At 39.9% G+C, this 12,318-nt stretch overlaps 1 protein-coding gene across 2 annotated transcripts in view; it reads right to left on the reverse strand.

Annotated features, from left to right (window-relative positions):
* The window catches only part of PIK3R5 (phosphoinositide-3-kinase regulatory subunit 5), a 60,892-nt gene that overhangs the window by 10,321 nt on the left and 38,253 nt on the right, over window positions 1-12,318 (reverse strand). Inside the window, exons 9-13 of one of the 2 annotated variants that reach the window (XM_044672769.1) lie at window positions 8,835-9,516; window positions 8,166-8,328; window positions 7,009-7,134; window positions 5,931-6,056; window positions 4,888-4,981 (exon numbers count right to left, since the gene is read on the reverse strand). In XM_044672769.1, coding sequence (XP_044528704.1) covers window positions 4,888-4,981; window positions 5,931-6,056; window positions 7,009-7,134; window positions 8,166-8,328; window positions 8,835-9,516 — 1,191 coding nt within the window. Of the gene's footprint in view, window positions 1-4,887; window positions 4,982-5,930; window positions 6,060-7,008; window positions 7,135-8,165; window positions 8,329-8,834; window positions 9,517-12,318 lie in introns of both variants that reach the window. The other variant, XM_044672768.1, reaches the window with a different exon arrangement.

Consider the following 12,318-nt stretch of genomic DNA (forward strand, 5'->3'; position numbering starts at 1 on the left):
TGTATCCTGCAACTTTGCTAAAGTTGTTGATTATTTCTACCAGCTTCTTAGTTGATTCTCTAGGATTTTTTAAGTCATCATATCATCTGCAAAGAGTGATAGCTTAGTCTCCTCATTGCCTGTTTTGATACCTTCAATTTCTTTTTCTTCTCTAATTGCTATTGCTAGTGTTTCTAGTACTATGTTGAATAGTAGAGGTGATAATGGGCATCCTTGTTTCACTCCCGATCTTATTGGGAAGGCTACTAATTTATCCCCATTCCATATTATGCTTGTTGATGGTTTTAGGTATATACTGTTTATTATTTTTAGGAAAGGTCCTTCTATTCCTATACTTTTCAATGTTTTCAATAGGAATGGATGCTGTATTTTGTCAAAGGCTTTTTCAGCATCTATTGAGATAATCATGTGATTTGGGTTTGTTAGATTGTTGATATGGTCAATTATTTGGATGGTTTTCCTAATGTTGAACCATCCTTGCATTCCTGATATAAATCCCACCTGATCATGGTGGATAATCTTCTTAATTACTTGCTGGAGTCTCATTGCTAATATTCTATTTAAGATTTTTGCATCTATGTTCATTAGGAAGATTGGTCTATAGTTTTCTTTCTCTGTTTTTGGTCTACCTGGCTTTGGAATCAGTACCATATTTGTGTCATAAAAGGAATTTGGTAGGACTCCTTCTTTGCTTATATCAAATAATTTGTATAGTATTGGGATTAGTTGCTCTTTGAATGTCTGATAGAATTCACTTGTAAATCCATCAAGTCCTGGTGATTTTTTCTTAGGGAGTTCTTTGATGGCTTGTTCAATTTCTATTTCTGATATGGGATTATTTAGGTATTCTATTTCTTCTGCTGTTAATCTAGGCAAATTATATTTTTGTAAATATTCATCCATATCTCCTAAATTGTTATATTTGTTGCCATATAATTGGGTGAAATAGTTTTTAATGATTTCCTTAATTTCCCCTTCATTAGAGGTGAGGTCTCCCTTTTCATCTTTAATACTGTCAATTTGGTTTTCTTCTTTCCTTTTTCTTATTAGGTTGACCAGTACTTAGTCCATTTTATCTGTTTTTTCAAAATATCAGCTTCTAGTCTTATTTATTAATTCAATAGTTCTTTTACTTTCAATTTTATTAATTTCTTCCTTAATTTTTAGTATTTCTAATTTAGTTTTCATCTGGGGGTTTTTAATTTGCTTGCTTTCTAATTTTTTGAGTTGCATACCCAATTCATTAATCTCTGCCCTCCTTAATTTGTTAATATATGCACTCAAGGATATAAATTTCCCCCTGAGTACTGCCTTGGCTGCATCCCACAGAGTTTGGTAGGATGTCTCATCATTGTCATTCTCTTCAATGAAATTGTTGGTTGTTTCTATGATTTCTTCTTTGACAAATTGGTTTTGGAGAATCATATTGTTTAATTTCCAATTGGTTTTTGATTTGCCTGTCCAGGTGCCCTTACTGATTATTATTTTTATTGCATTATGATCTGAGAAGGTTACATTTATTATATCTGCTCTTTTGCATTTATTTGCAAGGATTCTATGCCCTATTACATGGTCAATCTTTGTGAATGTACCCTCCTCCCCTTGACCTCCCCACTCCCCTGCTCCCCTTGGTTTATCCCTTCTGACTTTCTCAGTAGGGTTAGATAGAGTTTTTTATGCTACTCTTCCCTCTCTGAGTTGATTACACTGAGAGTAAGGTTTGATTATTACCTCTTTTTTTTTTTTAATTTTAATCATCTTTTTTTTTAAACCCTTGTACTTCGGTGTATTGTCTCATAGGTGGAAGATTGGTAAGAAGGGCAATGGGGGTCAAGTGACTTGCCCAGGGTCACACAGCTGGGAAGTGGCTGAGGCTGGGTTTGAACCTAGGACCTCCTTTCTCTAGGCCTGACTCTCACTCCACTGAGCTACCCAGCTGCCCCTTAATTTTAAACCCTTAACTTCTGTGTATTGACTTATAGGTGGAAGAGTGGTAAGGGTAGGCAATGGGGTCAAGTGACTTGCCCAGGGTCACACAGCTGGGAAGTGTCCGAGGCTGGATTTGAACCTAGGACCTCCTGTCTCTAGGCCTGGTTCTCAATCCACTGAGCTACCCACCTGCCCCTGATTATTACCTCTTAATGCTCTCTTCCTCTCCTTCTTATAATAGTATTTATCCCCTCCCCTTCCCATGCCCTCTTTGTGTGTAATAGAATATCCTATTTTTCTTATTTACTCAGATTTTTCTTGGTGTCCCCTACTATTCCCCCCTCTTCCACCCCCCCATGTCATCTTAGACCATTTAGTATCCTGTCCTCTCCCTATGAATTATTCTTCTGGTTGCTATAATAGTGGATATTATAATAGTGAGTAGAGTTCACTACAGAGAATTATACATAGCATTTCTCCACATAGTAATACAGATAATTAGATCTTATTTAAGCCCTTAAAAGAGGCAAATTTAAAAAATTATGAGTTTTCTTTCTTTTCCCTCTGTTTCTTATTTACCTTTTCATGTTTCTCTTGATTTTTGTGGTTGGGCATCAAACTTTTCATTTAGTCCCGGTCTCTTTTGTGCAAAAACTTGGAACTCTTCAATTTTGTTGAATGCCCATACTTTCCCCTGGAAGTATAGTCAGTTTCGATGGGTAGTTGATCCGTGGCTGAAGGCCCAGCTCTCTTGCCTTTCTGAATATCGTGTTCCAAGCTTTGCGGTCTTTTAGCGTGGAGGCTGCCAGATCCTGTGTGATCCTGATTGGTGCTCCTTGATATTTGAATTGTCTCTTTCTGGCTTCTTGTAAGATTTTTTCTTTTACTTGGAAGCTCTTGAATTTGGTTATTATATTCCTGGGCATTGTCTTATCTGGATCGAGTGTAGAGGGTGATCTATGGATCCTTTCAATGTCTATATTGCCCTCTTGTTGTAAAACTTCAGGGCAATTTTTCTGAATAATTTCTTTTAGAATGGAGTCCAAATTTCTATTAATTTCTCCCTTTTCAGGGAGACCAATGATTCTCAAATTGTCTCTTCTAGACCTGTTTTCTTGGTCTGTCACTTTCTCATTGAGATATTTCATGTTTCCTTCTATTTTTTCAGTCTTGACTTTGTTTTATTTGTTCTTGTTGTCTGGAGAGATCATTATCTTCTAATTGTTCAATTCTAGCCTTTAAGGACTGGTTTTTGGCTATAATCTTTTGGTTTTCGGCTATGATCTTTTGGTTTTCAGCTATAATCTTTTGGTTTTACTTTTCAATCTGGTCATTTCTGGTCTTCAGTTGACTTGCCTCACTTTCCAATTGTGAAATTCTGCCTTTTAAGCTGTTATTTTCTTGCCAGATCTCTTCCATCTTCTTCAACATCTCATTTTTGAACTCTTCAATAGCTTGTGACCAGCTTTCATTGTTTTGGGAAGATTTGGATTTTTGTTTTTCCTTCTCTGTTGTCTGGATTTTCTCTGTGTAGAAGTTGTCGAGTGTTCCAGAGTTTTTCTTGATAGTCTTTTTCTTCTGGGCTTCCCTTTGGCTTGCCATTGTTGGCCCTGCCCCTTTTCAGCTTTGTCTTCACACTCAGGGTCTGCCTGCAGTTTCTAAGCTCTGGAGGGCTCGTCTCCTTGTCCTGGGGTCAAGCCTCCTGGTCTGCCCCTCTGCTCGAGGCTCCTTTAGCAGTCTCGGGGGCTACTTCCACAGCCACGCTCCTGTCTGCACCGGGTCCTCACTTGATGTCCTAGCTTGCACTGGAGATCTCTATTCGCTCCTAGGGCACTACCCCCCACCCCCCATGCAGAGCTTGGGGAAAGTCCCTGCTTTATAGATCTTTATTCGCACCTGGGGCAATGCCTTCACCCACACAGAAGCTAGGGGAAAGTCACTGCTTTATAGATCTTTATTTGCTCCGGAGGTAGTGCCTTCACCCGCGCAGACTCTCGGAAAATCGGAACATACAGTGTGCACCCCCCAGCCACTTGGGGTCCCACGTCTTGCAGCTCACAGGTACAAGCCCTGGGGCTGCTAGTGATTTACTGGTTGTCCCAGTCCTGTTTTCACTCCCATGCTTTGGCCTTGGCGCTGTGTGTGGTGTGGTGGTGGGGGGTGGATGGGCTTCTTCCTCTCACATTTTAGTGAGAGCTGTTTCACCCCTTTATAGCGTGGAAATGCCCAGATTCCGCGTACCTTCAATGCCGCGCCCTGTTGTGGGGTTCCCTCGTTCATCTGGACTCGTTTTTGTGTCCCCTTGAGGAGTCCTGTGTGCTTCGGTTAGGAGAGATCGAGCAACTGCTCCTTACTCTGCCGCCATCTTAACCAGAAGTCCTAACAGTATTTTTGAAAGTTTCCTCTAAGAATTATTTTTTCCACAAAATGTTAGAGAAGAAAGAGATGACTCTCATTGTACAGAAGATAGTTAGATTTAAGGAAAAGAAGAGATTTTCCCAAGACTGGGCAAGTGTTAAATAGCAAAAGCTGAAACTAGAATCCAGGTCTCCTAACTTCCAGTATGTCAGTGTTCTTTCCCTCTCAGACATAATGCCTTTTGTTTCTCCAGATCACTGTGGTACAGTGACCCAAAATAAGACAACTCTGACATGCTAATTTCCACATTAGGTTGGAAAGGAAGAGAGAATGCTTAGACCATGTTGGCAAACCTATGGCATGCTCCCTTATCCCTCTCCACACACACCTATGGACATTTCTCACATCACCTGTCCCTCTGCCCAGCAGTCCAATGGGAATGCGGGGGGGGGGGGGGGAGGGAGGGGCTCATATTCGGTGTGAGGGTTGCAGTTTGGGCACTTGGTCTCTAAAGTCTCTAAAAGGTTTTCCATCACTGGTTTAGACTATTGCCACCACCTATAATGCCTTTCCCAGGACTTTTAAAAAGGCAGTACCCACCAGAAGCCTTGATAGCACGTACAGCTGCAGAGTGGCCCAGCTCCAGGGAGTGGATAAAAATTTCTGTGGTCTTCTCTCCACTGATGAAGGTTAACTACAGAAAAGAATGTCTATGATTACAAGGGGTCAAAAGCTACAGTTACATGATGGCTTCCCTTTATCTAAGTCCTTTCACTATGAGGTATGCCAAAGAAGAGGCCAGGGAGAAGAAGCAGCTAATTCCTATAGATTGAATTCAAATTATTTCTGGTTCCCTAAGAACCTAGCTTCTCTTTATAGATTTTAGAATGTTTAGAGGTAGATGGAACATTAAAGAATAATCTAATTCTGTTTTTTCATTTTATAGGTGAAGAAACTAAGCCAAGAGAAGGGACATGATCTGTCTAAAGTCATTTAGTACTAGTGCAGAACTTTTGTGACCAGAGTCCTGGGTCTGGAATTAGGAAGATCTGAATTCAAATTCAGCCTCAGACATTTCCTAGCTGTGTGACCCTGGGCAAGTCACTTAACCTCTGTCTGCTTCAGTTTCCTCAACTATAAAATAGCACCTAACTCACAGTTATTGTGAAAATCATATGAGATAATATTTGTAAATCACTTAGCATTTTACTATGTACCATTTCCTGGCACACAGTAGGAACTAAATAAGTACTTATTCCTTCCCCTTTTCCTTTTTCCTACTACTTTTTCATTCAGATAATCTTTAAAAAAAACTCTTGCCTTCCCTCTTTGAATCAATACTGTATATTGATTCCAAGGCAATAAAGTGGTATGAGTAGGCAATGGGGATTAAGTGACTTTCCCAGAGGCATACTTATAGAAAATGTCTGAGACCAAATTTGAACCTAGGACCTCCATCTCTAGGCCTGAAAAATCCACTGAGCCACCTTACTGTCCCCTCATTCAGATAATCTTTACTATATAATTTGTTTGATCAGATACCCCAAAAGAGGTGCTAGTGGAAATCTGAAAAGAAATAATGGTGTGGGAAAAGGCAATAAGGAGAAAAAAAAGGAGGGAAACTCTTCAACCTCTGTCTATACCTCTGTCTGATAGACTTGCAGAAGGACTGGTCTTGTGGCAAAACGGCAATAATAGAGTAGCATGTCGGCCAGGATGGGCAGCTGCTCCTGGGCACTCTCCAGTGGCCCAGCCTCAGGCTTCAAAGTCTGCTGCAATGAGAACCCAAGACAGAAATGGCATTGGCTGAACATTTTGAGATAGGTAACACTGAAAAAGGAGTATGACTCAAAGGGAAAACTTGTGGAGATGTTAATTCTACATTTTCTCTCAGGACTTTCCAATGGTCTTCTAAAGGTAAGGGTGAAAGGAAGGTGTAGACAGGAATAAAGCAGAGCTTCCAAGTAATGGTTATTGGAGTTAGAAAATAAAGCTGGAGGAAAAGATTATGGAAGTTGCCAGAATTATTTCTACTACTCAAACCCTACACCAGAGAGAGAAAACCATAAAGCTGGAGCATTCCCATCCCCAGAGCATGATCACGGTAGAATTTCGATTTTCCCTGATTCCCATTGCTATATCATTACTCTTTTCCAGTTAATTTACATGGACAGAACTAAGGATAGACAAAGTAAACAGTTACCTAAGGCATGGTACACACATAGGACACAACATAGGACATTTCACATATAATTTCTAATAAATGCACATTTTCAGGCAACAAAACTGTATACTCTGTATGTCTGTAGGTGAAAAGTCAAGTTGCAAGCTGTTATAATAAATTCCCCAGAGTGGAGAAAACTAGGAAGGAAAGAGATGCCAGTTTCAAACATTGCCTCAAATAGACAAAAGCCTTGTTCCAGATCTAAAGGGATAGGGACATGTTACCAGTGAAGATGGCATCTTCTATGCAACTTATAGTCTTAAAAGAGTTACCTGGATCACTAAGAGGTTAAATAGCTTGCCCAAGGGCCACTTAGCAGCCCCATGTCAGAGGCGGAACTTGAAACCAGGTCTTCCTGGCTTCAAGAACAGCTCTCTCTATGCACACTTCTCCCAAGTTTATTATGCTGTTAGTCCTTGAGCCCAGGTAAAGTAAGGGATCCCCAACTTTAAGTCTTGATGCAAAATCCTCCTTCCCTATTCCTCTGGCCTGCCTACCTGGCACAAGACATCAGTGGGCAGGTGCATCAGCCCTAGCACATTGCGCTCATACCAGGGATCCAGCATTCCAAGGTAATGGGAAATGTCATTGGTGCTGTCCTCCCATGAGGACAGGGTAATGTCCTGTAGTAGAAATGGAGACAGAAGGTACATAGGAGTGAGGCTCAAGACTCCTAACCCAAGAAGCATCAGAATTAACACTCAGACTTGGTTAAAGCATCCAGCAGAGAGATAAAACCACTCTTGAAACCCAAATCTTTTGTTTCTCGTGTAAGCTTCTAGTATGGATTTAAAATATATGCCTTTAATTTGAATGGTGTAGGGAACTAGTAGTATGGAAAATGCAGACATACAACTTATGATTTGTCTGGGGAGCTGAAAGTTTAAATGGCATACCCATGGTCACACAGCTAGAATATGACAAAAGGAGGATTTCAAAAGAGGCCTTCCTGACCCAGAAGCCAGCTCTCTATCTACAATGCCACACTGTTTCTCATTATTATTACCACTAATAATAGTATAGGCAACAATTTCTCACATATCCATCCTGTTTTGAGGCTTACTATTTTCTTCACCACTGAACTGTCAGATCTGTCTTGTATAATTCTTTCAATTTTTTCACATTTATACTTATCTCCAATTAGACTATAAATTCTTGCAAGACAAGGACAGTGCCATTTATTTCTTTATATATCCAATAGCACCTACTAGCAGTATCTTACACATATTTGAACCTCAATAAATATGACTATTGATTATCTCAAAAATGATAATGAAATGACTCAGAGGCAGCTAGGTGACTCAGTGGACAGAAAGCCATGCTATAGAGACAGGAGGTCCTAGGTTTAAATCTGGCCTTAGACACTTCCTAGCTGTGTGACCCTGGGAAAGTCACTTAATCCCAACTTCCCAGTCCTTACTGCTCTTCTGTCTACTGATACTCAGTATTGCTTCTAAGATAGAAGGTAAGGGTTGACTTTTTTTTTTTAAGACACAATTCAGAAAATAGTCTCCCATTCCCATTCCTTCCCTCCTTCCCACATCTGTATTCCTATTCTCTCTCCCCATCCTACTCCCTCTCTGTGAGGAGACATCCTTCTGTTATGTTAGTATCTATGAATAGCCCAGTTTTCTCTCTGAAGCTCAGCACATACCATTGGAGTCAGATGCCTTAGGGATTCTGTGGACATGAGGTGTGACTGGTTTGTAGGAGCAGAAGAGGTACCAGATATAGGCTGATAACTTCGTTTTACTGGGACATAGAAGAATTGAAGCTTGAAGTACTGTGTCAGGAGTGGGCAACTGCTTTCTAGCTTCCTAGCACAAGGATAAGACAAGTGATAAAATGAACATATGGCATTCTCTCTCATCCCCACTTCCTTTAATCCTCTGGTCTTCTTCTGTAGACCCTACCTGTAGTTCCCAAGATGTCTTAATGCACATAAATGGACAAAGCTATCATGATGACTACCTTCCCAACTAGAAAATAGCTCCTCTGTCTCTTAGTTAGCTGGGCTAATCAATAAAGGGTCTAAATGGGTAAAAAAAAAAAAAAAAACAATGCTCTAGGGGGCAGCTGGGTAGCTCAGTGGATTGAGAACTAGGCCTAGAGATGGGAGGTCCTAGGTTCAAATCTGGCCTCAGACACTTCCCAGCCATGTGACCCTGGGCAAGTCACTTGACCCCCATTGCCTACGCTTACCACTCTTCTGCCTTGGAGCCAATACACAGTATTGACTCCAGGACGGAAGGTAAGGGTTTAAAAAAAAAACAAAAAACAAAAAACAAAAAAAAACCCCAATGCTCTTTCTCCCACCCCTCACCGAAGATTGCTGTAAGCACGGGCAACCTTTCCCGAGATCCGATCTGAGCCAAAGACAACAACACGAAGTGTAGAGGCCTTGGAGTCTTCATCACCACTAAGGAAGGGCCTCCGATGTCGATGATATGTGGCAGTAGGATGAAGCCAGTTTTCAAGCTGGCTTTCCAGCATATGCTGGGGAAGGGAATGGGAACGTTGGGAACAGGAAGAAGGTGGTGAAGGGATGTTCAGAGGGCTGCATAGACTCCCTGTCCGGCGAAGAGGGAGCTCAACTGAAGCAGTCTCTTTCACAGGGCATTGAGAGTCTCTCCGAAGCGCCAGATGGCTCTTGTTCTTTAAGATTTTCTGAATTATTTTGAACTTTCTCCTAGGCCTTTGGGGTTCCTCCTGGCTTTCTGCCTTCCTTGGCCAATCAGGGGAATTCTCATCACTGTCTTCCATGTAGCCACTGTCCATGTAGTCTGAGAGTCCTGAGACAAAAGAGGTTAACAGATGGCTCGAGAGGCCAATTTCAGAGGGTGTTGATGTGGTCAAGTCTCTCAATGCCATAGAAGAAGTAGAGAGCAGGGAGTCCCTTTCAGCAAAGCATCCATCTGCCTCCAAGTCTTCCTCCTCTTCTTCATCCTTGAGGGTCTTTGACTGGAACAATTCTCTTTCTTTAAGCAAGATCTCATTTAGGATGTCTATAGAGAAGCAAGAATTCGTCTCCATTAAGTTTTTTCAGATCCTAGTCAGATTTATCCCAGAACTCAGTAGAATGGACCTATCACCTCAAGTTCAGGAAGGGAAGCATTAACCCCTCCCTTACCATATGGTAAGAATGCCTCCCTCTTCCACTTTCCATGACTTCTCACCATTATACCTTCTCCCTTTCTTTCCTTCCTTCTCAGAGGAGGAAGTATTTCAATCCTAGCTAAAACTAGCCTCTCTCCTTGTGCTTTTGATTGTATGTCCCTCCTTCCAATAGGTCATTGAACCAGTAATCATCTCTCCTCTTTCATGTGCTTTTAATTTCTTCCTTTCCATACTCTGGTTTCCCCAGTTCCTCCTATCAAAAAGCAAACAAAACAAAAACAAACTAACAACTAAATGTCTTGTCTTTTTTTTGCCAGTTAATGACTTCTTTAGCCAGTTACAATTTCAATTCCCTTCTACCCTCCATGGACAAACTTCTTTATAATAATTGACATCTGCATAGTGCTTTAAATTTTACAAAACACTTTCCTCACAACTCTGAGAGGTAGGCAATGTGAAAATTATTATTCCATTTTGAAGATGAGTAAACTAAGGCTTAAACAAATTATCTGACTTGCCCAAGATCATATATCTAGTCAGTGACAGAACTAGGATTTAAATTTAGGCCTTCCTAATTTCAAATCCAGCACCCTTTCCACTGTACCATGTTGTCTCTCCCTTTTTCTAAACCCTTACATTCTGCCTTAAAATTGATACTCAGTATCAATCAGTCTAAGGCAGAGGAGTAGGAAGGACTAAGTAATGGGGGTTAGGTAACTTGCCCAGGGTCACACAGCTAGGAAGTATCTGAAGCCAGGTTTGAACCCAGGGCCTCTTGCCATCAAACCTGGCTCTCTGACCACTGAGCAACTTAGCTGGCCTCATGTCTCTTGAAAAAACAATTTATATACAATGACTTCCCTTCTCACTATTTACTCTCTCTTGCAACTTGGTTTTCACTTCAGGTAGTACAGTGTGCTACATATGTTGCTACATAGTAGACATTTCTTGAATGCTTGTTGATTGATCAGTTCCCATAATTCTAATGAAAAGGTTCTGAAAGATCTCTAGTGACCTCATTGCCTTTACCCCCCCCCCCATTCCCTTCTCTTAGACATTCTTATACTTTGATTTTTGAGGCACCAAGTTCCCTTGGTTTTCACCCTACCTAATAGCTGCTATTCTATTTGATCATCCTCCCCTGGGCCCATAAGATGTTTCCCAAGATTATAGATGTAAGGCACTTTGCAAACAAAGTGCTATGTAAATGTTAATTATTTCCCCATTCACATTTATTTCTATGATTTAGAGTCAGATATAGAAGTGGAAGAGACTTAAAAGGTCATTTACTTCACTCCCCTTCATTTTACAAATGAATAACAGAGGCACAGAGAATTAATGTGAGCTGTCCACATTTATACAGGTAGTAAATGGCAAGGCTAGCATTTGAACCCAGATTCTCTGACTCTAAATTCACAGTACCATATCTTGTCTCTATCACCTCTATCCCATATATCACTAAATACCTAGAGGGTATTACTTTCTCTAAGTCCCAATGACATTCCAAACTCATGTCCAAAGACAAATGCCATCTTTTCCATAAAACTTATTTCCTTTCTGACTTCATACTATCTATTGGAACACCAACACAAACTCATTCTAATGTTCAAAATCTTAGTTTTCTTTTTCTTTACTCTCATTTCTCATATTCAATCATTTACCAAATCCTAATGATTCTAATTTTCTGATATTTTTCAATCTTTCCTCTCTACCACCTTAGAACAGGTACTGAGGTAACTAAAGGTATATTTATGCCCACTCTCTCCCATCTTCAACCCATTCTTCCCATTAATCAGACTTAATTTTCCATAGAACTTACAGTAAGATATAGTGGATAAAGTCATGTTCTAAGTTCAGGTCTCTCCTCTGACATTTATAGCTATGGGAAACTGGGCAGGTCATTTAACTTCTTTGGGGCTCAATTTCTTCATCTTTAAAATAGGGATAATAATATGGGTAGTAATCATTTTATATAGTTGTCACTAAGGCTTAAATGAATTTTGTTTTGCAAACTTGAAAGTTGGATATAATCACAATGCAATAAATATTATGTTCAATAAAAGACTCAAGTTGAAAAGTAATTGGAGGGGGCAGCTGGGTGGCTCAGTAGATTGAGAGCAAGGTCTAGAGATGGGAAGTCCTAGGTTCAAATCTGGCTTCAAACACTTCCTAGCTGTGTGACCCTGGGCAAGTCACTTGACCCCTATTGCCTAGCTCTTACCACTCTTCTGCCTTGGAGTCTACACAGTATTGACTCTAAGACCGAAGGTAAGGGTTTAAAAAAAGAAAAAAAGGAATTGGAGACTAATGCAATTCCAAAAAAACTGTCAGATTAAAGAATAAATTATAGAACAATAGAAACTTTCATCAAAGACATTAATGACAAAGAAGTAGTATGCCAAACAAAAGAGAAAAAAGAATAAATCGCTGAATTGAATATGCAATTAAAATATGAAAAAGAACCAAATTTTAAAATCCTGAACTAAGCAATAAAACAAAAATTCTGAAAATTAAAATATTAATAAAAACAAAAGCAAGAAAAGGCCATTGAATTGATAAATAAAGCTAGAAATAGATTTTTAAAAGAAAAATGTAATAAAAGGTAATTAATTTGATTTTTTAAAAAGAGGAAATCTAAATTGGTATGAAAATGAAAAAGGAATACTTACAAAAACTTAATAAAGTACTGT

Source organism: Gracilinanus agilis, chromosome 4, assembly GCF_016433145.1.
Source record: "Gracilinanus agilis isolate LMUSP501 chromosome 4, AgileGrace, whole genome shotgun sequence".
NCBI lineage: Eukaryota > Metazoa > Chordata > Mammalia > Didelphimorphia > Didelphidae > Gracilinanus > Gracilinanus agilis.